The sequence below is a fragment of the Cricetulus griseus genome, chromosome 4 (genome assembly GCF_003668045.3).
Source record: "Cricetulus griseus strain 17A/GY chromosome 4, alternate assembly CriGri-PICRH-1.0, whole genome shotgun sequence".
Lineage (NCBI taxonomy): Eukaryota > Metazoa > Chordata > Mammalia > Rodentia > Cricetidae > Cricetulus > Cricetulus griseus.
This window is the reverse complement of record NC_048597.1, coordinates 81,212,436-81,233,833: the sequence shown is the minus strand read 5'-3', so window position 1 is coordinate 81,233,833 and position 21,398 is coordinate 81,212,436. Positions and strand designations below refer to the sequence as shown.

The window sequence follows — 21,398 nt, the reverse complement described above, 5'->3', positions numbered from 1 at the left end:
TGAGGCCCTGTTAGCCTTTTAAACCTCAGATAGCAGTGTTTCAATTCTTTATGGACCCAAACAGCAGATATCTATGCTAGGCCTTTTAAGTACAAGAGTGAAAGTTTTCAAATTCCATCAAACAATTGTACAAAGGGAACCTGAGATGGCAATGACATGGACCAGGCTTTTGCTGCCATCAGAAAATCCAAGCATAAAGGTTTCCAAGTAAAGAAGCCACAGAGACAACCAGGAATGGAACCAATTCATCAGCTGCCTACGCTGAGCCTACTTAGGGCTTAGTTGATTGAGAAACTGCTTTACAAACCCTAGCTTATTACAAAGAGTATTATGTTAGTCAACTACAACAGTTTGTACCAAGCCAGCTAGGTCAATAAGTACATGCGAAGTGGGGGAGGGAGAAGAGGGGGAGGAGAGAAGAGAAGGAGGGAGGGGAGGAGGAAGGAAGGAAGGAAGGAAGGAAGGAAGGAAGGAAGGAAGGAAGGAGCATTTGAATTATGAAAGACACAGCCAGGCACTCAGGAGGCAGAGGCAGGTGGATCTCTGTGAGTTCGAGACTATCCTGGTCTACTAGAGCGGGTTACAGGACAGCTTCCAAAGCCACAGAGAAACCCTGTCTTGAACCCCCACCCCATCCTACCCTCCACCCTCCCATCACCCTCCCCCCAAAAAGAAAGAAATATGAAAGACACTATTGATCTAGTCTAATCTGGATTGACTGAGAACTGAAGGTCAAAGCCATGTTCATCGGGCCACAGACTGAGTGGAAGAGGTCACAGAGTGGGCACACATCGAAGCTTGAGTTTTAGACTCAGGCCCAGAAGAGAGATCCACACCAGAGCCAGGTGACAGCATTGACTGACAGCCCCCACACCTACCACAGTCATCAGCAGCTTGTCAAACCACTGCAGCTTGAGCTCTGACTTGCACCACATATCTGGCCGCAAAGCAGTCTTAAGAAGATTCACACAGCGACGAGAGAGCACCTCTCCAGGTGACCCTGCGGTGTTGGTGTTGTCGTTGACCTACAAAAATGCCAACTGGTTGGTCACTGAACACCAGCTTACAGGTACAGGAAAAGCAGTGACTGCTTCCCCAAATGTCCCCGCACCCATGCATCTTCCAACACCTGGCTTTCCTTCCCGATTTTGAGTCTCTGCACCCACACCCTCTCTGCAGCAGGTGTCTGCAGTAATTGAGAGCAGGGCCCTACTCTCCACAGAGGGATACCTGTACACAGAACCCCCTCACACTGCAAGGAAACAAGGGATCTTCTGGTTGGACAGCTCAGAAGTCTTCACAATTTGTAGCAATCTCTACCATTTCACAAAACACAGTATTTTGTTTGACAGTTGAGGACTAATTAATTTTTTGAGACTCTGTGTGTCTGGGTGTTTTGCCAGGATGTATGTCAGTCTACCATGTACATGCCTGGTGCCTGCAAAGGCCAAGAGAGAGGGGTTGAGTCCTCTGGAACTGGAGCTACAGATGGTGAGCCACAATGTGGGTGCTCGGAATCAAACCAGGTCCCATGGTGTAGACAGTGCTCTTAATTATTGAGCCATCTCTTCAGCACTGCCACCTCCAATTTTTTTCTAAGGAAAATCTCATTTACATTAGATTTTGGAAATAAAAATGACATGTTTCAGAAACAGATTCCCAGCAACTCTGTGAGAACATAAATACTGATATGATCAATGAGCCCAAGCTATAATCACTGCTATAATTGCAAGCTGCACAGATCCCTGCAGACGGGTCAACTCAATACCACAAGCTATGCACCACGTCCAACTTGATATAGCACAGAAAACAAGGAAGTGGACTAAGTGCCCAGATCCCTTAACTACACCAAGATGCTGCAAATTGTAAGATACGCTGGGCTGGGGTGGCTGGGCACTAAGGGTGCTTGCCACCAAACCTGAATTCCCATGTGATGGAAAGAGAACCGACTCCCACACATTGTCCTGTGACTTCTACATGACATATTAAATACATGATAATTTTCCCCCCAAATCATGCCATTATTTCATTAACACTAAAAGGAAAAATTGGGGGACAGACATGCCTACCAATAGAGGGACACAGGCAGCCAAGTGTGTCAGGCTTGCTTTTAGGCCGGGTCACAGACACCATGCTGCAGGGTCACTAGGCGGCTGCTATTACACAGTCCCATACCTGGCAAGCCACTCGGATGAGGAAGTTCACCACGGTGTCCGTGTGCTGCTTGTCAATGGGCTTGGCAAGAAGAGAGTCAGCTCCTGGCAATGACTGGCTCCTCCCGAACACCTAGGAAAGGACCGTCCAGTTAGTGGGAAGGGACCCACAGCAAGCATCTCCCATGGGTTGCTGTCTCATCCAGCCAGCTGACAAATACAGGCACTTCCCAGATTCTGGCATGAAGGAGGATCTCTGCTTTGTGAAGCATATAGTCCTGGCAGGGGCACATGACTTAACACACTAACTGGCAGTGAGGAGTGATGGCTCATGTGACAGACAACCAGAGGGAACATGGTCTTGAAAAGATGGGGAGTGCCTGAGAAGAAGCTGGTGACAAGGGGAGAAACTGACTCGGTAGAAACATTAGAGGCAGCAGACGGTGTAGAGGAGACTTGGAGTTTCTGTACTAGAGGAAGACCTGTGTGAGGGCACAGTGAAAGGAGATATGTGTGCCACCAGGAGGGCTCTGTCAAGGACCAGCAAGGCAGTCTGACTTCATTTTTAATTTTAAATGATCAAATATTCATGAGGCAGTTGCAAAAACAGTACAGAGGCAGGACACACCCTTTGCCTTGCTTCCCTCATGTAAGGTATAAGAAAGGTTTTTGGTATTCTGCTTTGTGAAGAGCATTATCAACAATGAGAGAAATGGAAGCAGCTGTCGGAAGAGGGAGGGAGCTGCAGAAACTAACTGATGGTATAGGTGATAGATGCTGGGGGAGAAGGAAACAGACAAGGCAGGAATGGGTCCAAGTTTCCACTTGGAGTCCTGGGCAGTTGTGGAAACACCTAAGCAGGTAGCCAGTAAGAGTTGGACCAAGTGGTGTCAGCCAGGCCAGTGCCCTAAGTCCGATGCCAGCCAAGAACAGAGCTCAAGGCTCCCAGGGCCATCATCCTAACCATGAGTAAAGGGACAATGCCCAAGACCCTCTAGGAGGCTGCTCTAAAAAAAAAAAAAAAAAAAAAAAAAAGGGTGTGTGTGTCTTTTTGAAAATCAATAAAGTGATCAGGCAGTGGTGGCGCTCACCTTTAATCCCAGCACTTGGGAGGCAGAGACAGGCAGATCTCTGTGAGTTTAAGCCAGCCTGGTCTACAAAGCAAGTTCCAGGACAGCCAGGGATACACAAAGAAACTGTATCTTGAAAGCGGACATAGTAGACATATATTCTCAACATTTTCGCTTCAAAGAGTGTTGTTTTTAGGTTTTTAGTCTGCTATGAGCAGGATCAGGGCCTTACACATGCTGGGCAAGCTCTCTCTAGTCAGCCACACCTCCAGTCCTTCCCTGGGGGATTCTAGGCAGATGCTCTACTGCTGAACTCACCCCTAGCCCTACTGCTGGATTCTAAGCAAACACTCCATTACCAGCCCATGTTCACAGCCCCTCGCTGGTGGGAGGCTAGGCTATGCCACACCCTAGCTTCCTCTTGTGGACTTTATTGCAAATAACTAGCAGACCTCTGATGGTACTACTAACTCACTGAAGAGGAAAGTCAGGAAATGGGAAAAAACGTTCCATGAGTGCCATGCCTTGTTCCCAGCTGCATCTTGAGCAATTGGCCCAAGAATGCTCAAGATGCATAAAATATATACAGAGTCCCAGGAGGACAGCGGGTACACATGAGGAAAGCACAAGTTCTTACTGTACTGATGGTCCCGGTGGCTGCCCTGAAGCGTTTCACCTCCTGCGCAGAATCTACAGACAGTCCTCTCTTAATGGATGACACAGAGTTGATGCCCTCTCCACTGGAGTTCGGGTCCATGTCAGAATCCGGCTGGAAAAACACACAAACACACCAATTTTACTGCCTGACTCCCAAGAGATGTGTAAGGAGCCAGTGAGAGATGACAGCAGAGGCTGACAGTCCTACCTGCTGGTCCTTGATCCTCTGCAGTTCCCACTTGATGACGACCTCAGACAGGTCCACAGCCAGCCGCCTCTGCTCAATGGTGACACTGGGTGTGAAGCCCAGCCTCTGCATGGCACTGACCATGTGCTGTACCAAGTGGTGCCGCACCGGGTAGTACACCTGCAGACACAGGGGCCAACACCACCTTAGCTTATTATAGACAGAGTAGGGGCTCGAAGCCAGCATCTGAGACTGCACCACACACATCTGCTGTCCCTTTACATACTTTAAAGTGCTGCACTATGAGGTGAAGAATGTGCACTAGCTGTGGGACCGTGTGGCCTTCCTCCACGATGATCTTCCTGGTCCAGTGCGTCAGCATCTGGTGTCCGTCCTCCATGCGGGCTGGCACCGCTGGGGTCAAAATTGCCATTGCTTGTCTCACAATCGCTCGGGCTTCCATAGCATGAGCCTTGAGAAGACTGTGGAAAACCTAGGAAAACAAATGCCAGTTCCAGGAGATCTGATGCCCTCTTCTGTTCTCTATAAACATTGCACACACATGGTGTATGTGTGAATGTATGTACATGCATACATACGAAAACACATATGCATATATACCATGTACACACACACACACACAAACACACACGGACCTTACATACATACATACATACATACATACACACACACACACACACACACACACACACACACACACACACACACACACACACACACACGTACATACATAATACATGCAGGCCAAACTCTCACTACATAAATGATTCTTAGGACTGTTTCACAGGAAGGTCAGAATTAGAAGCCCACAAGATGACTGAGCATATTAAGGGCCACACATGACCTGAGCTTAATCCCTAGAATCTACACAAAGTTCAAGAAATCAACTCACACGACGTTATTTTCTGACTGGCATGTGTGATGTAGCATGTAAGCACCCCCACCTTCATCTCCCTACCTTCATCTCCCCCTCTCCCCAACACACACACATAAACAACAAAGTAAAATAAACAAGTCAAAAGAATCAGGAAACTGAATGCACCAAACCAGGATGTCTGAGGGGAATGTGAGCCAGGATGTAAAGGAGCACGGGGCAGAGCAACCAGGGAGGAGCAAGCATCCCGGGATGGGTGTTCACACTATGGAATTTGTCTTTAGGTCCTCTCAGTTTTTCAATGTGTAAACACACACACCAACACTAACAGATTTTCAGTGTGATAAACTGGTTAGAAACACTGGAGATACTCCAGCACACCCTTGGATGTGCACTGTGCAGCCAGCTTCCCCATTCACCGCATTTTCTTCTCTCAAACTGAAGTTCTGTCCCTGTTCAATAGTGGCTTCCACTTGGTGGCAGAGGGGGGCTGAGGCAGGAGGATCACTGCAAGTTCCAGGACAGCTAGAGCTAGAAACTGTCCTCATGAACTCCATGGTTGTCCTCCTCATTTCCTGTCCTCCTCAATTATTTGTCTCTACAATTCTGATTATCCATTAAGAGAATCCAATAGTGATTGTTTTTGTAAGATGGGAATGGGTGCTTCCCCACCTTTTTTTCTTAGTGGCTTTGGGAAAAGACAATAGGAAGGGAGCAGATGAGGCTGTCCAGACAGCAAGGAGTACCCGTGAGGGAACAGATAAGAACATGAGAGACAGGAGGGAGCCCTGTGAGGCACCTGGAGGACGATTTTCTTATGTATGGCGAATTTGGCAATGATGTGTGCCAGCAGCAGGTGTCCGCTGTATTTGCAGGCGGGATCCACACAGGCCTTGGAGAGCAGACAGGGCCACGCAAAGGTCATCAGACGGCGCAGCTTACTGTTGCGGTTCTTGTTGTTGTCATGGATGTGGTGGGGGGCATGTTCCACCAGCAATGTGGCATACTGCAGGAGGTAGATACGCAGGGAATCCAGCATGTCTGCTTGTTTCTCAGGGTCCAGGACCTGACACCAAAGCAGGAACTCACTTTAGATTTTAATTAGGATCTTATACAAGTCTGGTCCTTAAAAATAAACCTTAAAAATATTCTTTGGGGGACTGGAGAGATGGCTCAATGGATAAAGACACCTACTGCCAAGGCTTATAACCTTGGTTCAAGTCTCATAAACCACAAATCAAACTCCCTCCAATTGTCCTCTGACTTCCATTTGTTTGTGCGCACACACGGACACACACAGGCACGGAAACATATGACACAGACAAACACACGCAAGGTGAGGGGAACCACAAGGAAAGTCTTATTCCCACAAAGCCCTACCACAGGCATACACATTCACCCATCTGCAAGGGCTCGCCACACAGAGGTGCTCCTGGGGACACCACCTTGGTTATAAACACACTGGTAATGCTCTCTGGGTTGTCTCCTTCTGGATTAGGAGGTCCTAAGAGCTGCTCTCCTTCCCCCTTCTCAAAGCTGTACAAGAAAGCAGGATTCAGGATGTGCTGCAGAACCTAGGGGAAGAAAAACATGAAGCAGAACAGAGCTGTGCAAACTTCTTTGGGGAGGTGGGGGTGGGGTGGGTAAAGCAGGAGCATCCTGCATCATCAAGGTAGGACTTGACCAAGACAGCAACTGTTCATCTTGACCTCCAGCCAAAGGGCAACTGCCAGAGGCAGCCTGAAACTTCAGGAAGAGTGCCAGCCTCAGCCTGGCTTTCTCTCCTCCCTTTAGACAAGTTATTTCTCAACACATGGAAAGGTTCATGGCAGGACCTGCCCTGTGTTCTTCAGCAAGACCACTCAGTCAGGCCCACTACATGAGCATCTGCAGAGCTGCAGCTCGTCAGGAAGAGATCCCAGCATCTGCTGCCACCTCCTGTGAACAACTGGACTCACCTTTGCTTTCAGTTCATCTCCAAAGTTGGGGTCATTAAACTCTACAAAGCGGAAAAAGAGAGCTCGCTTTTGAGCGATGCTGTAATTTTTGGGGATTTCCTCTTCCATATATTCTTTCAAGAAGGTCATGTTGCAGAGGAAGCGACCAGTGAAGGCTCGGAGTAGCTGGAACAGCAGCTCTATGTCTCCATAGTTCCTTCTGAAGGGCCAGGACAAAGAAGAGGTTAACTTAAGGCTAATTCTATAACTATACAGAACCCAGATTTGCGCCTTTTCCCATTCTTTTTCCATTTTCACCTGTGTGGCATGCATGTGTGTATGCATGATTTTACATGTGTATAGGAGGCCCAAGGTTGATGTCTGGAGTCATCTTAGATTGCTCTTCTACTTTATTAGTTGAGACAGTCTTTCTCAATCAAACCCAGAACTCACTGATTAGTGCTAATTTTGCCCTGAGGTTCCTATCTCTGCTCTCTGCCTTCTAAGGCTGGAATTACAGGCAGGGTGTCACACCCATCTGACTTTTCTATAGGTTTCTGGGGATCTGAACTCAGGTCCTCATGGGTGCAAAGCACTAAATTTCCCCCCTCAGACTCCTGACTCACATTTTAAAGATTTGAGTTACCACCTACCCTCTAACAAATCTGACCATACAACCCAAGGATCAGATACATCAGGGACAAGGCCACAGTCTAGGTTTTTGGACAGAAGAAACCAATGCACCCACTTGCAATAGTTCAGCAGACAGAAGGCCAGAAGCTTGGGCTCCTTCCAGTTGGTGGCAGCCATGTTCTCTTTGCGGTGTCTTTCTTGAAAAGTCTCACTTACCCACACTCGCCTCAACTGGCTCACCAGAGAGTGCTGATTGGCCAGCCAGGCATCATCGTTTTTAACTATGATGCTTATGATCTGTAAGAAAACAGGCAATCATCAGGGACCTGCAGCTCACCCTGACCAAAGGCTCTGGGTTCTACTGAAGATGTGCTACCTTGATGGCCTGGAACTGGAGGTCCAGGCGCATGTTACTGGTGCTGGGTGAGCCAGGGCGGACTGCCGTCTGTGCTCCACCAGGAAGCAGCAGGGTGATGAACCTGTTGGGGTTTGCTGCCAACACATCCCTCAGAGGTCTGGCGTCTTTGTGTTTTAAGAAACTCTGAAAGCAAAAGAATGAAGAAAGCTGCTTGGATCAGATCAAACTCACAAAGGTGGGAGGACACAATTCTACCATTCCTGGTCATTTCTTCACGAAGGCAAACAAAAAATGCGGCAAGCACCTTTTTAGAAAAGCTGTTGCTGGCTGGGAGTGGTTGCACTCACCTTTAATCCCAGTACTTGGGAGTCAGTGAACAGCCAGTCCCAGGCCAGCCAGGGCTACAAAGAGAACTACCCCTACAAAATATTAAAAAAGTAAAAAGGTACTGGCCTGGAGAGATGGCTCAGCAGTTAAAAGCACTTCTGCTCTTCCTTCCAGAGGTCCCAAGTTCAAATCCCAGCACCCACATGGTGGCTCACAAACTACACTATAACTGTAGTCCCATGAGATCCAAAGCCCTTTTCTGGTGGGCAGATGTACAAGCAGTCAAAGCATCCACATGCATACAATACACATATAAAAAAATCTTTAAAAAAGTAAAGATGTTTTCAGAACCAACAAGTCAGCTCAGCAGGTAAAGATCCTGGGACTGAGCCCGATAACCTGAGTTTGACTCCTGGGACCCACGTGGTAGATGGGGACATGCAATTCCTGAAAGCTATCTTTTTCTGACCTTTATACATGCTCTGTGGCATAAACACATGCATAAACAAACACAATAAGAAAAAAGTGGTGTTTTCCAACAGCAATCCTATTTTTGTTGTAAATTTATAATCCTAAAAGAATTTATATTCTTTTGTTACAACCACCAAAATCCTCCCAACTCACTCCTGGGTTGCAGCTTTGCAGATGTGATCAAACAGCTATGATGCTCCTGACATGCAGACCTCTGAGAAACATAAAGCCAGGGCGACTCTCTCACTCAGTGACATGTGTGTCTGTAAGGGGCTGAGCGCACCGGCTGACAGCACTCCGCAAGGACCCGCTACAGTCGTATGGTTCCTACCATGAACATTCGGCTCCACTGGGGGTCATTCAACGTTGCTTCCATCATGAAGAGCTCCACTGTCTGCGAGGGATGTCGTGTCAGAAACTTGATAAGAGGCTCCCTGAATGGACTGCCCGCCTACAAAACATAGGGCAAAAATGCAACCAACACAATCCTTCTCAAAGGCCTTCCAGTTGTCACCATGATAATAACACAACCCCTTCAACTACACCATAATTAAGTTATCAATGCCAATATCCATATACTGACAAATTTTCTCATTTAAAGCATTTTAACAAAATGAGTCAGGCACAGCAGAACACTTCTGTCGTCCCAGCACTTGGGAGGCTAAGTGCAGAGGACGGCTTCAAGTTTAAGTCTAGCCTGGGATACTTGGCAAGACTTGCAAACTGTTGTCTGTCCTCCACATTTGCACTGTGGTATGTATATGCCTGCAAAACACACAAACAGGTAAGGAAACAAAAGATACTTTCCAATAATAGTTGTTTTGTTTTATGTTAAAAAAAAAAAAAAAGACCCTGTCAATCACAAAGCCAGACAAAGGCTTCTTTCAGCCTTAATCGGAGAAGCTTCTCTTTATATCTAACAAGAGTGATGCAGAGCCTCGGGCAGCTCAAGGTGCTGAGAATTAGAATAGATGAGTGCCCAGTCCTAACAAGGCATTCTCACCACCACCACCACCAAGGTGCAGAGGTGGTTATGAAATTAGAAACAGACAAAAACATAAAAGTCAGAAACACGGAGATGGATATGGCACAGCCAATGTGGTGATAATCTCACAGGGGCTAAGGCTGCACAAGCCTGGCCTGTCAGCAGCCAGTCATGGATGCAATTGTAGCTCACGGGGCCCAACTCTCTCTGAAGGACTATTAGCTACTGATGGATTCTGGGAAATGGGGGCATCATTTCATCACGACTGAAATAACTGGTGAGCCCACTAGGCTCATGCCTGTGGTCACTAGGCGGGTCCTGGTTAAACAGGTCACAAAGCAGTTATCCTCCCTCCAAAAAAAAGAAAAAAAAAAAAAAAAAAAAAAAAAAAAAAAAAAGGAGCGCATCGCAGAAAGGGACTGTAGGTGGGGGGAGGAGGACTACCAGTAGTGGGAGGGAGGTAAGAAAGGGCACCAGTGAAACTAATCATAAAGAACTGTATGCATATGTATGAAACTGTCAACTGAAAAAACCCACCAAAAATAACTAAATAAAACAGTTTTCAGCCACACAGCCACTGGAATGTTTGCCCATGCTCCAGTTCACACAGGGACTCATGTTACCAAGATTATGAAGGTGGTCTAGGCAAACTCAGTGGGTCCCCAAACACAACCCAACAGAAGGACAACACAACAAAAATACATGAAATTGGAGTGGCTGGAAGGGGGTACATATGATCAGAATGTATTATACATGGTATAAAATTGTCAAGTGAATATATTTAAAAATAAATAACGAAATAAAAATACTCCAAGCAATAGACAGAAGTAAATCAGAATTAACCCTCAGTCTGACCATACCTCAATTAGCATGGCGCGCTCTGTCTTCATCACGACCTCCAGCAAAGGCTTGACCAGTGTTTGAGGTGCAGCTGGGATCAGATGGAAAAGGTTTATAATCGCCGAGCAAATCTTCATCTCCTAATAAAGAAAGCCAGAAACCACAAACAAGCCCATTAGTTCTATGAAGGGGGGAGAGTGATCACTACAGACCCTACTACCATCTAGCTACATTCACAAGGCTGGCCACCAAAGCAAAGTTAACATGGAAAAGCCACAACTTACCAGACTACATCACAGCATTGTTTTGTCCTGAGAAAACTCACTGCCCTCCCTCGACCTTCAGCTCATCTGTCTCTGGGGAATAGGGCTCAGTGTGCCTGATGTGTTTACTATGCCTTTTGTTTTCAGGCCATTGACACCTGTGTCACCTAGCTAGTCCTTTTCATGGAGGCAGAGACCATCAGTCACACCTGGGGTGTGAGAGTGCCACCCATGGCATCATGTGGACTTCTAAGACTTCAAGTTCTGAGAGCACAGAATCTTTCTGCCCTCAAAACCTAGCCAAGAAGTTAAAAAAAAAAAAAAAAAAGTTTATCCAGAAACTAAACACCAGTGTGAGGAATGACTGGGATTGGGGCTGAGCATCTGTCAGTCAGGCTGGAGACAGCTGACAATAGGCCATGCTGAGTCCTGTTAGTGTGGGGGGACTGCTGAGCTCTGTACTACACCATATGCAGACCACTCGGTGCTAGGCTGCTCTGAGGGTCATCCTGACACCCCAGTCTCGGGTCAGGTGTCCTTCTGCTGTGAAGGGACATTTTTCCCTGGCCACTGGGCAGGGAAGAGCCAAGAGGCACCACCATGTACCATGTGCGAGTTGTGTCTGCGGCTCTTAGGGATAAAATGACAGGCACTGGCCAACAGGAGCCTGACGCCAGGATGAGATGGCGCTAATGAAAGTAGGAACCCAGCTATAAATAAACTGCTCAGTATCACCTCATCCCACCTTACATTTAGGTCTTTAAAGAGAGCAAATTTTCTCCTGGAGTTAGATTTTAAAAAATGGTAATTTATGCCATAGTTTCTTTTTTTTTTTAAAAGCAGAAATACTGAAAAATTCTCCTTTGCTTTCTGTAAGCCTGCCAGAGGCGCTATCATCCCCATTTTACAGAGGAGAGGAAGCTCAGCTTGGCTGTCCAAAGGCACAGTGCTGGTAACTGGATCAGAGTGTGTGGGAGGGCATGCATGAGAGCAGGGTGGGTGAGTGTGTGTGTGTGTGTGTGTGTGTGTGTGTGTGTGTGTGTGTGTGTGTGGGCAAACAGTTTCTATCCAGTCTGAGGAACTGGTGAATTGTCAGTGTGACAGAGGGTGTAACCATTCCCAACTTGTAGCAGGCCTGGATATGCTGTGAGGATTTTCTTCTCAGGAGGCTGCTGGAGGCTTGTGCTTGTCATGAAAGCTAGGACAGGGGAGTCTGTTCAGTCTTAGCTAGCACTAGAAGACTGCAATTCTGACACAGAAAACACAAGAGCTTAGGATCTGGCTTAAACGTCCTATAGAGAAGAACATGCTTGGCATCCGGACAGTTCACAGCAATACTACGACAGCTCCGCCACAGACAAGACAATACAAGTCACCGCACTCAAGGGCACAAGGCACTCTGTCCACTACAGGATCACAACACAGCTAACGAAGTCACAGCAAAACCAAATGCGACAACAACCCCCTCCTGCAGCTGCACTGCAGTTCTCACCTCTACCCCTTCCATGGCAGGCTGAACCAAAACAAAAGTCACAGCATGAAAAAACGGGCAACCAAACGGTAAGGAGAAAAAAGAAAAAGGAAAAATCAAGTGTTCTTCACATTGCAAGTCATAACTGACTTAGATAAGGTTGCTCTCACCTCAAACTGACAGAATGGAGACAAGGAACACCTCCCGCACTCTGAAATGCTCTCCTGAAGATGGGGAGGAAAATCATCTTTTTCTATTGATGTCATTGACAGAGACACTTCCCACATACTCAAACACAGGCAGGGTTATTGGGGTTAACAAGACAGTACAGGCACGGTAATCAGAAAGCACACAGTAGTTAGAGGCACTCTGAAGCAGAACACGCCTTCCACCCTCACATGTCAACAGCCCTCGAACAGGGTCGAATAGACTGCCGTTCTTTTCTAAGTCAAAAATTAAAACCATAGTTTCAGAATTCTTGTGCAAGGAAGAAATGGTAAGACTTTGTTGTATGCAAATGTGTTTTAAAAAGACTTCTTTCTCAGATTTTATGTCAAGTGCTGAAACAGTTTTAAAAATAAGGACAAAATTCTTTCCCAGCTTGGCAGGAGAGAACTAGGCAGTGCAGCCTCATTCACCAGGCATGTCTAAGTCCCCAACCCATGAAGAACACTTGGCTGTTGGTGCAACCACCTCCACCCCAGAGCCTTAACTGTCAACTTGAGACAGCTTAGTGTCTCCACTGAGGGACTGCCCACATCAGTCTAGCCTGTGGGCATATCTGCGGGGAACTGCTTTGACTAATTGGTACAGGAGTGCACAGCCCACTGTGGGTGGCATGCACAGCCCACTGTGGGTGGCATCATGAGAGCTGGCTAAGCCATGAGTGTGTGAACAAGCCAGCAAGTGTTGTTCTTCCACGGTTTCTGCTTCAAGTCCTTGCCCTGACTTTCCTTAGTGATAGGTAAGCTATAATCTAAAATAAATCCTCCCTTCCCTAACCTGTGTTTGGTCGGAGTTTTCTCACAGCAACAGAGAAAAAAAACTAGAATGTCCCCAGAGGTGGGTTATGTGGTCAAGTAGTCTCTATAAAACCAAAACTGTGCAAGTGTGCACAGGTGTCACACATGGTCCTGTAAAGGCTCAGTTTCAGAGAAGGTCACCCAGACATGGAAGCTGCCCAAAGCTTAATTATCAGAGAAATCAAATTACGGAGGAGCTCGTGTTTATCTTCTAATCAGCTATGCATGTATTCAAATATGACATCTCAACTAAGTGCTCAAGAGCTGAGCAGTGGCCTGGCCCTGGGAGGAAATGATAAAGCCATGGTCACCGGCTCTGCTGTGGAATCCAACACTGTGGCCCGAGTTTAGGAAATGGCCATCAGTGTAGAGCCTGCTCTACCCTGCTGTTCACCTAGGGCACTCACTGTACAAGGATACCATCCCATGCATGGGACATGTCTGCACCCCTGCCTTCTCAGTCCACACCTCCAAATAATGGGTTCTACAGAAGTTCACAGTATTGTTTTAACTCAATAGAAGTCATTTACTTACACATTAGATTTCTGGCTTTTTTTGATCTTAAAGCATTTTTTTTAGCACATTCATTTATTGGATGCAGACACACACCAGGGGACATTGTGGAGGTAAAAAGACAACTTTTACAGGGCATCAGTCCCTTCCACCATGTGAGTCTCAAGACAGAATTCAGGTTGTCAGGCTTTGTGACTAGAGCCTTTAACCAGATAAGCTATCTCATGGGCCCTCTGGTTTTTGGAGAGTTAATTTAAATGTTTACCCTAGAACTGACAACACGTTTTAAAGATCCAGTTTATTTTTCTAAGGTCTGTATGGGCATCTGAGAGATGATACAGAAGAACACGCAGAGGGCTGGTGGCATCCACCCTCAGGTCTCGGGCTCTATCAGCTCTTTCTACTCTGCTCTCTTCCACACCTTATCTGACTTTTAATATATAAGAAATCTTCCCAATGGCCTTACAGGAAAGGGTTAAAACCCTGGTTGACATCTGCTTAGCTGGCACCTTAGAAGGAGAAGAAACAGGACACAGAAACAAAACACTTAGAATGCAGGACATTCAAAACAAATGGCACAGTAAAGCTAAAAAAAATTTTTTTTCCCCAAGTTGGAATGAGGCAACACATCCAACTAGGAAGCACAAGGGGACAAGAACTATGCCGAGTGGAGTTCTGGAACTGGGGACACTACTATAAAACGTCCCATCAGTATCAAACTTTAGAGAAAATATTGTAAAAATTAGCATATACAATTTTAGAGTCAAAACAGCAAGAAGCTGGCGTTTTTGAGAGGCGAGAGGCTTTCAGGACAGACATCAGATACTTAAGACTTAGTTGTATTAGTGTCCCCAAGAAATGATGTAAATTTGCTGTGTGTCCTAGTCATTTAATTTTCAATGAACAACTGAGGTGCGAGGAGGCTGTTCCTAGAAAACACCCATGCTGGTATTTATGGAACGCTTCATTAAGTCCCAACGAATCTCTTGGTTTTTATCTGCAATTAGTTAGACACAAGGAAGTGATTACCAACTACTGAGCGAAGGAAAGCGATGGAAACGAAAACTGGAACAGAAGGACCACCATATAACAAACAATATAGAAGATACACTGCTTAAAAAAAAAAAAAAAAAAAAAAGACCAGTAAAGTGGAAACGCATTTCGTACTTCTGGAATGCTTGTCAACAGAAAAGTCACATTAAAGTGAGCAAAAGGGAGATTGCAAAGAGACACGGAGATTGTTCAGCCATTAGGAGCAATAAAGCACATTGCACATAGACTGTGATCACGACGTCTCGAGTGCATCACAGGTAATTGCCAACACCAGCTGTGCATCGTGGACACCCTCCCAGAAACAAGCTAGTCACTCACATTTCCGTCACTTCTCTGGCCCCCTTTGTGGGTGATGACCACCACTTCCATCCACTTGCGCAGATGTTGCTGTTGAAGAGAGAGAAAAAGACATTCTCAGACACAACTTCATGAGAAATACTGACCTTCAGCAGAAATCTGCAGTCATTTGATTTCCCTTGTACTTAACAGGACCACAGCACTCCCATTACAGAAATAGTCTAATTATCTGGCAAGAGATGTGACCCGTGTGGGGTCTTATACTATGACAAAAGGCTGAGCTTCAGCAGGAGGCACCTGACCTGGGCACCACAGTTCCAGCCCATCACTTCCCTTCCTTTCCAGTTACCAACCTGCCCTCTGGATTCTGTGCCACATTGGGGTGGAAGCAGAGGTCAAGAGAGACTCTATCTGGGCCAGGAGCTTTAAGGTGCATGCTATGTACAGGATGTGTACTCAGTGGGGGTGGAGATGAGGGACTCTTGTCTAAGAAGGGACTGGACAGACAGTATGCTCTAGGAAGATAAACACCAAGGGTTCTAGCAGCTACTGTGGCTGAAGGGAACCTGGGGAGCTAGGGAGTGGGGGGCTGGTGAGATAAACATGGATTCCTTTTGATCAGAGGCTGGACAAAGTTCTCCATCTGGGTATCTGCTAATGAGGCCTTGTGAAGATCAGTAACACCACACAGAAACCTCTGAGCAACAATAAAAAATAATGGTGGGCAAAGCATGTAGGTGATTGAAAAAACTGTCACATGTCCTACCATAAATGCAAAATACCCAGAAGGACACACAGGCTGCCTTCAGCAGGAGGTGACAGGGATGGGAAAGAAACTGACTATTTTTACATTTTTTGGAACTTTTGTTGTTTTGTTGTTGTTGTTGTTTTGAGACAGAGTCTCACTGTATAGCCCTGGCTGGCCTGGAACTCACTGCATAGACCAGGTTGGCCTCAAGCTCACACAGCAATCCACCCAACTGTCTCCCAAGAGTGGGATTAAACAAAGGAGTGTGCCACCATACCCAGCCACCTTCTGTATTCTAAACAGTATGAATGTTGTTTCTTTCTCAAAGTCATTTATTCAGTGCATTATGGAATAAGTTTAAACCCATTTAGCTTACTTACCATCATCTGATCGCAAAACTTGTCATTGAAGGAATTGGGGAAGAGCCGAGTAACAGAGGTCAGCCGATTCACGACGTTCAGGGTCAAGCTCCGATAATCTCCCAGCATCATCAGCAAAGGCCGCATGTGTGTATGAATCTGATCTACTTCTATGGTGGCACCTTCCAAAAACTAGTCAAAAAGGAAAGTTACCCAGAGAAACGGGCGGCAGACAAAGTAACAGAATGAATCAACTCCAACAGGGAATGTCAGTTTGTCCTTGGGAAAAGGGAGCATTCATTTTAGGTTTCCCAGGAAAGATTAACGGATTGAAGTTCGGCCTTACTGTGTTTCAAGATTTATTATGACATGAGCAGAGATGCTGCAGCTCCATGCATGCTGACCAGACAGGCCCAAGGATTCCAGGTGTGGTTCACACACTCACCTTCCTCATGCAGGCTTCTCCGGCCTCCTGCAGCTCACTGTTGGTGGAATTGAGGGCTTTGAAGAGCGCAGCGATGATTTTCTCTCTGGACTGAGGTAGGTAATTGCAGGCAGCAAGGGCATCTTAGGAGAGAAAAATGAGTACAGTTTAATATTCACCCAAGAAACAATTCAGTAACTTTCTCTTCTAAAGGATCCTACCAGTCACAAACCACTAGCCCTTCCTTTTGTTAGCTGGTATGAGAAAGATGAAAGAGCTGGGTTTGGTTAATCCTGGCGCTTAGAGGCCGAGGCAGGCCATCTGCATTCAAGGCTAGCCTGGTCTACAGAGCAAGTTCGAGGAAAGCCAAGACTACACAGAGAAACCCTGTCTCAAAAAAATAAAGACAAAAGAATATGTAATCTTCCAACAAAGTGGTCCATGGGGCACTTTTTTGGTTAATGATTAAGTTGAGGGGCTCAGCCCACTGTAGGTGATGCCACCCATGGGCAGGTAGCCTTGGGGTGTAACAGAAAGCAGGCTGAGCAAGCCATGGGGAGCAAGGCAATAAGCAGCACCCCTCCATGGTTTCTGCTTCAGTTCTTTGCCTTCGGCTTCCCTTCATGATGGACTATAAACTGTAAGATGAAATAAACTCTTTTTTCCCCAAGTTGCTTTTGGCCATCTTTTAAAAAATAATTATTTATTTTTACTTTATGTGCATTGGTGTTTTGCCTGCATGTATGTCTATATGTGAGGCTATCAGATCTTGGAGTCACAGACAATTGTGAGCTTCCATATGAGTGCTGGGAAGTGAACCCAGGTCCTCTGGAAGAGCAGTCAGTGCTCTTATCACCGAGCCATCTCTCAAGCCCCTTGGCCATGTTCTGTATGACAGCAACAGAAACTTAACTAGGACAAGGATTAATTAACTCTGATCTAGCATATTTCCCTAAACAATGAAAGCTAATTTGTGGTGAAAACTGAGAGATAAGAGGATTTAAAGACTATTTCAGTCATGAAGACTCTAAAGGGGGTGGGAGGGAGAGTTCAGTTGCTAATGTGCACACTGCTCTCAGAAAGGACCCAGTTCCTAGAACCCATGTAGGCAGGTCACAAGCTCCTGAGATTCTAGCTCTAGGGGATTGAACACCCTGTTCTAGTCTCAAACTGCACACATAAATGCACACTAATGAAAATAAATACAAAAAAAAAAAAAAAAGGCCAGGTGGTGATAGTGAACACTTTTAAGCCCAGCACTTGAGAGGCAGAGACAGGTGGATCTCTGTGAGTTCCAGGACAGCCAGGGCTACAGAATAAAAACCCTGTCTTAGGAGGGTGGTGGGGGAATTGGGCTCCGAGGCTGATGGAAATGGCACTATATGTAGGTATGACAGTTCTCTTAAACGAGAACATCTGATTCAAGAAATTCACAGAATAAGTTAAGGGTTTAATGCAGAACAAAAGCCAATTTATTAAAGACAAAACTACTTAAATCCTAACAATGGTGGTACAACTTGACAAACAACACAATTTCTGATTCTGTCTTTAAAAGACCATACAAAATTAGACATTTTAGATTAACTTACATTGAAGCCTGCCACATCCAGTGTATGACCATTCTAGGTGACACAGCTTTACCTATGTGGAAGCCTGCCACATCCTTTGTATGACCATTCTACTCAATACAGCTCTAACTATGTGGAAACCTGCCATATCCAGTGTACAACCATTCTACGCGATACAGCTTGATTCTCACTGGTATGCACTTACTTAATGCTGCAATCCGTAAAGGCACAAGTGACGGAAGGCTTTTGTAACAGGGCAGTTTGGTCAGAGCCGAATCCTCTGCCTCACACAAATTCAGCAGCTGGCAGAGAAAAAAGAAGCTTTTATTTTATCCCACTTCTCCTGGGGGAACAGAAAGATTACAGGTTACACACAACATCAATTTATCATAAACACTGCAACAAAATTAATCCAGAAACTCAACTCAAAGCCTAAAGAATTTCAACAATCAACTGAGGCCCTGCTTCCTTACCCTAAAGTAAAACTCAGTTAAAGCCACCCTAGATCACACCTGACTTACCGTGACACTGTCAGTTTTCTGTCAATCCTATAATAGTCAGTGGGCTTCCCTCTTGTTCAGTGCTCCCCCAGGGATGGTTAGACAGACAGGCCACAGGCCACATAGTGTCACAGTTCTTATGACAATTACTTTTAATTATCAAATTGGGAAGAGTCTCAATGGAGCAGGCCTGTGGGGGACTGCCTGATTATGTTAATTAACATTAAGAAGCTTTAGCCAGAACAAGGCTACACTAATCCCTAGGTGCATGCATTTTTCTCTGCTGTCTGTGGATGTGACATGACTATTCGAAGTTCCTGTCCACACCTCCACAGTGATAGACTAATGGGTTCTGTGAGTTAAAAACCCTTTTCCAGGCTGGGCAGTGGTGGCACACACCTTTAATCCCAGCACTCTGGGATACAGAGTGAGTTCCAGGACAAGATCCAAAGTTACACAGAGAAACCTGCCTCGAAAAACCAAAAATGGCCAGGTATGGACCCACACGTGCCTATAACAGCAGCACTATGGGGAAGAGGGACGACACAGGAGGGCCACTGGGCTCGCTGAGTGCCCCTAGACACTGATGTCCTCTAGCCTCCCTTCAGAGACAGCCAGTCACCTCCACACACAAGTCAGAGGCAGGTGGATCTCTGTGAGTTCGAGACCAGCCTGGTCTATAAAGCAAGTCCAGGACAGCCAGGACTATTACCCAGAGAAACTGTGTCTCAAAAACAAAAAACAAAAAAAATTTCCCTCTTACGTTGTTCTTCGCCAATGTTATTTTTATTACTACAACAGTACAAGAAAGGATATAGGGGGACACTAATGGCCACTGGGAAGCCCACCAGCTACAAATCCACACTAGTGGCACACAGGCACTTATGTGTCTAGTATCTAAAACATCACATGCTTTTTCGATTAATATTTCCCCCTTCTCCCTACTCATTCCTTGGAAAACTAGCTTTTAAGTTTTACCATTTCTTTTAAAGATTTATTTTACTTTTTTATGTGTATGAGGGTTTGCCTGAATGTACGTTTGTGTACCACATGTGTGTCTGGTGCCCAAGGAGGCTAGAATAGAGTTGTATCCCCTGAAGGTGGAGTTTCTGACAGTTGTGAGCTGTCATGTGGCACACGTGCGCACACATACACACACAATAGTAAGTAATATATTTAAAATCAAGTTGGAATATAACCTGTGTATGCTAATCCAGAGCAAGGCAACTCTGGGATGATACCTCTCTGGGTACCACATTTCTTGGATCCCAGGAGCGACACACCTGCTCTAGGTGCTGTGCCAGGCTATAGCTGGGTATCTCTGCAGCTGCCAGGTCTTTTCTGAAAGCTGCCCAACCTCAAGCACAGGCCAGCCATCAGTCATCAGCATCACACCCTCATACACCATACCTCTGTGTAGAACACCTTGTGCTCCACCACGTTGAGATCCATCGTGAAGAGCCGAGGCTGCAGCGTGGTACAGAACGTGTTGCCCTCCATCAGACCGATCTGTGCATTGGCAGGCTGGTGACGCAACAGGTGCTTCTTCGGTGGGACCATGTCCTGAAGGACCTGGAGAAAACCAAGGAGGGATGCCATTCGTCAGATGCCCCTCAAAAAACAAAGACCTCTCGTCTTCATATTCCATAGTTGCCAATTTGAAAACCATGACAGGAAGTCATTACAGAGGCCTACACTTTCATCATGGGGAGGACACATCATGTTAGAACTCCAGTATAGCCCATATCAGATACACTTAGCTCCTCATACTCGAGTGACCTCACAAAGACAACACGAGTCCCACAGGCTGACACACACCCCCAGGATACCAGCCTTCTTTCTATCCTTCCTAACAAGTGTGGACACAGACAGCTATCTGCATATCAAAGGTTCCAGAGAATACATGCAAGGGCCCATTTACACAGAATCATGAACCGAATGGCACTTGTGGCTTGGATGTGAGGCACACTGAGCCCTGCTGTCCATGTCACAATCTTACCTCTTTATGCGGTTCCATAATCACCGTCACACTTTTGCCAGTGACCTGGGCCAGGACTTGCAGCGAATGCATGGCTTGCTTTCTCACAGTTGAGTTTGGAGAGGTGACTTCACGAACCAAATCGTGGGTCACATGGTGAAAAGATTTCTCCTGAGCCACCACAATCTCTTCAGCTCTTTCCTCATCTTTTAGAGGCGTTGCACACCTCATCAGGAGCTGTTCCAGGGTGGTCTTCGCCATGGCTACTGCCCCATTGGAAACCTGGAGGTAGGAGAGGCCTTAGAAGGAATGCAGGGTGATGCCACCGTCCAGACTCCCAAATCTACATACACTAGGGAGAATGGAGCTCATGGCCTCTCTGCCAGCATCAAGGAGAAAGACCACTCACTATACAGCATCCATTTGGCACATTAGGGTCAAAATTACCTCCTTGTAGGTCCTTCCTGTTGGCCCTTCAAAAAGGTCATCTAGCCATGACCCTGGCATTAACCAGAGATCCTGGCAAGCCCACCACATTCTACTAGGGTGAGTCAGATATGCACATGGGTTCATGAATAATGGATGACATGCCTGGGACTGGCTATAAGGACCAGAGGGTAGAGAACTAACTCTCATAAGCTGTCCTCTGCCCTCCACACTCAGCAGGTTCCCATCCAATAAAATATGTA

The 21,398-nt window shown here is 46.2% G+C and overlaps 1 protein-coding gene across 1 annotated transcript in view; it reads right to left on the bottom strand.

Annotated features, from left to right (window-relative positions):
• The window catches only part of Trrap (transformation/transcription domain associated protein), a 96,176-nt gene that overhangs the window by 36,606 nt on the left and 38,172 nt on the right, over positions 1-21,398 (bottom strand). The window contains 18 exon segments of the mRNA XM_035443159.1: positions 879-1,025; positions 2,176-2,286; positions 3,861-3,992; positions 4,089-4,247; positions 4,354-4,560; positions 5,762-6,028; positions 6,408-6,536; positions 6,921-7,119; positions 7,648-7,829; positions 7,909-8,073; positions 9,020-9,139; positions 10,534-10,653; positions 15,154-15,222; positions 16,261-16,431; positions 16,685-16,806; positions 18,437-18,533; positions 20,142-20,303; positions 20,731-20,991. Of these exon segments, the coding sequence (XP_035299050.1) occupies positions 879-1,025; positions 2,176-2,286; positions 3,861-3,992; positions 4,089-4,247; positions 4,354-4,560; positions 5,762-6,028; positions 6,408-6,536; positions 6,921-7,119; positions 7,648-7,829; positions 7,909-8,073; positions 9,020-9,139; positions 10,534-10,653; positions 15,154-15,222; positions 16,261-16,431; positions 16,685-16,806; positions 18,437-18,533; positions 20,142-20,303; positions 20,731-20,991 (2,820 nt within the window).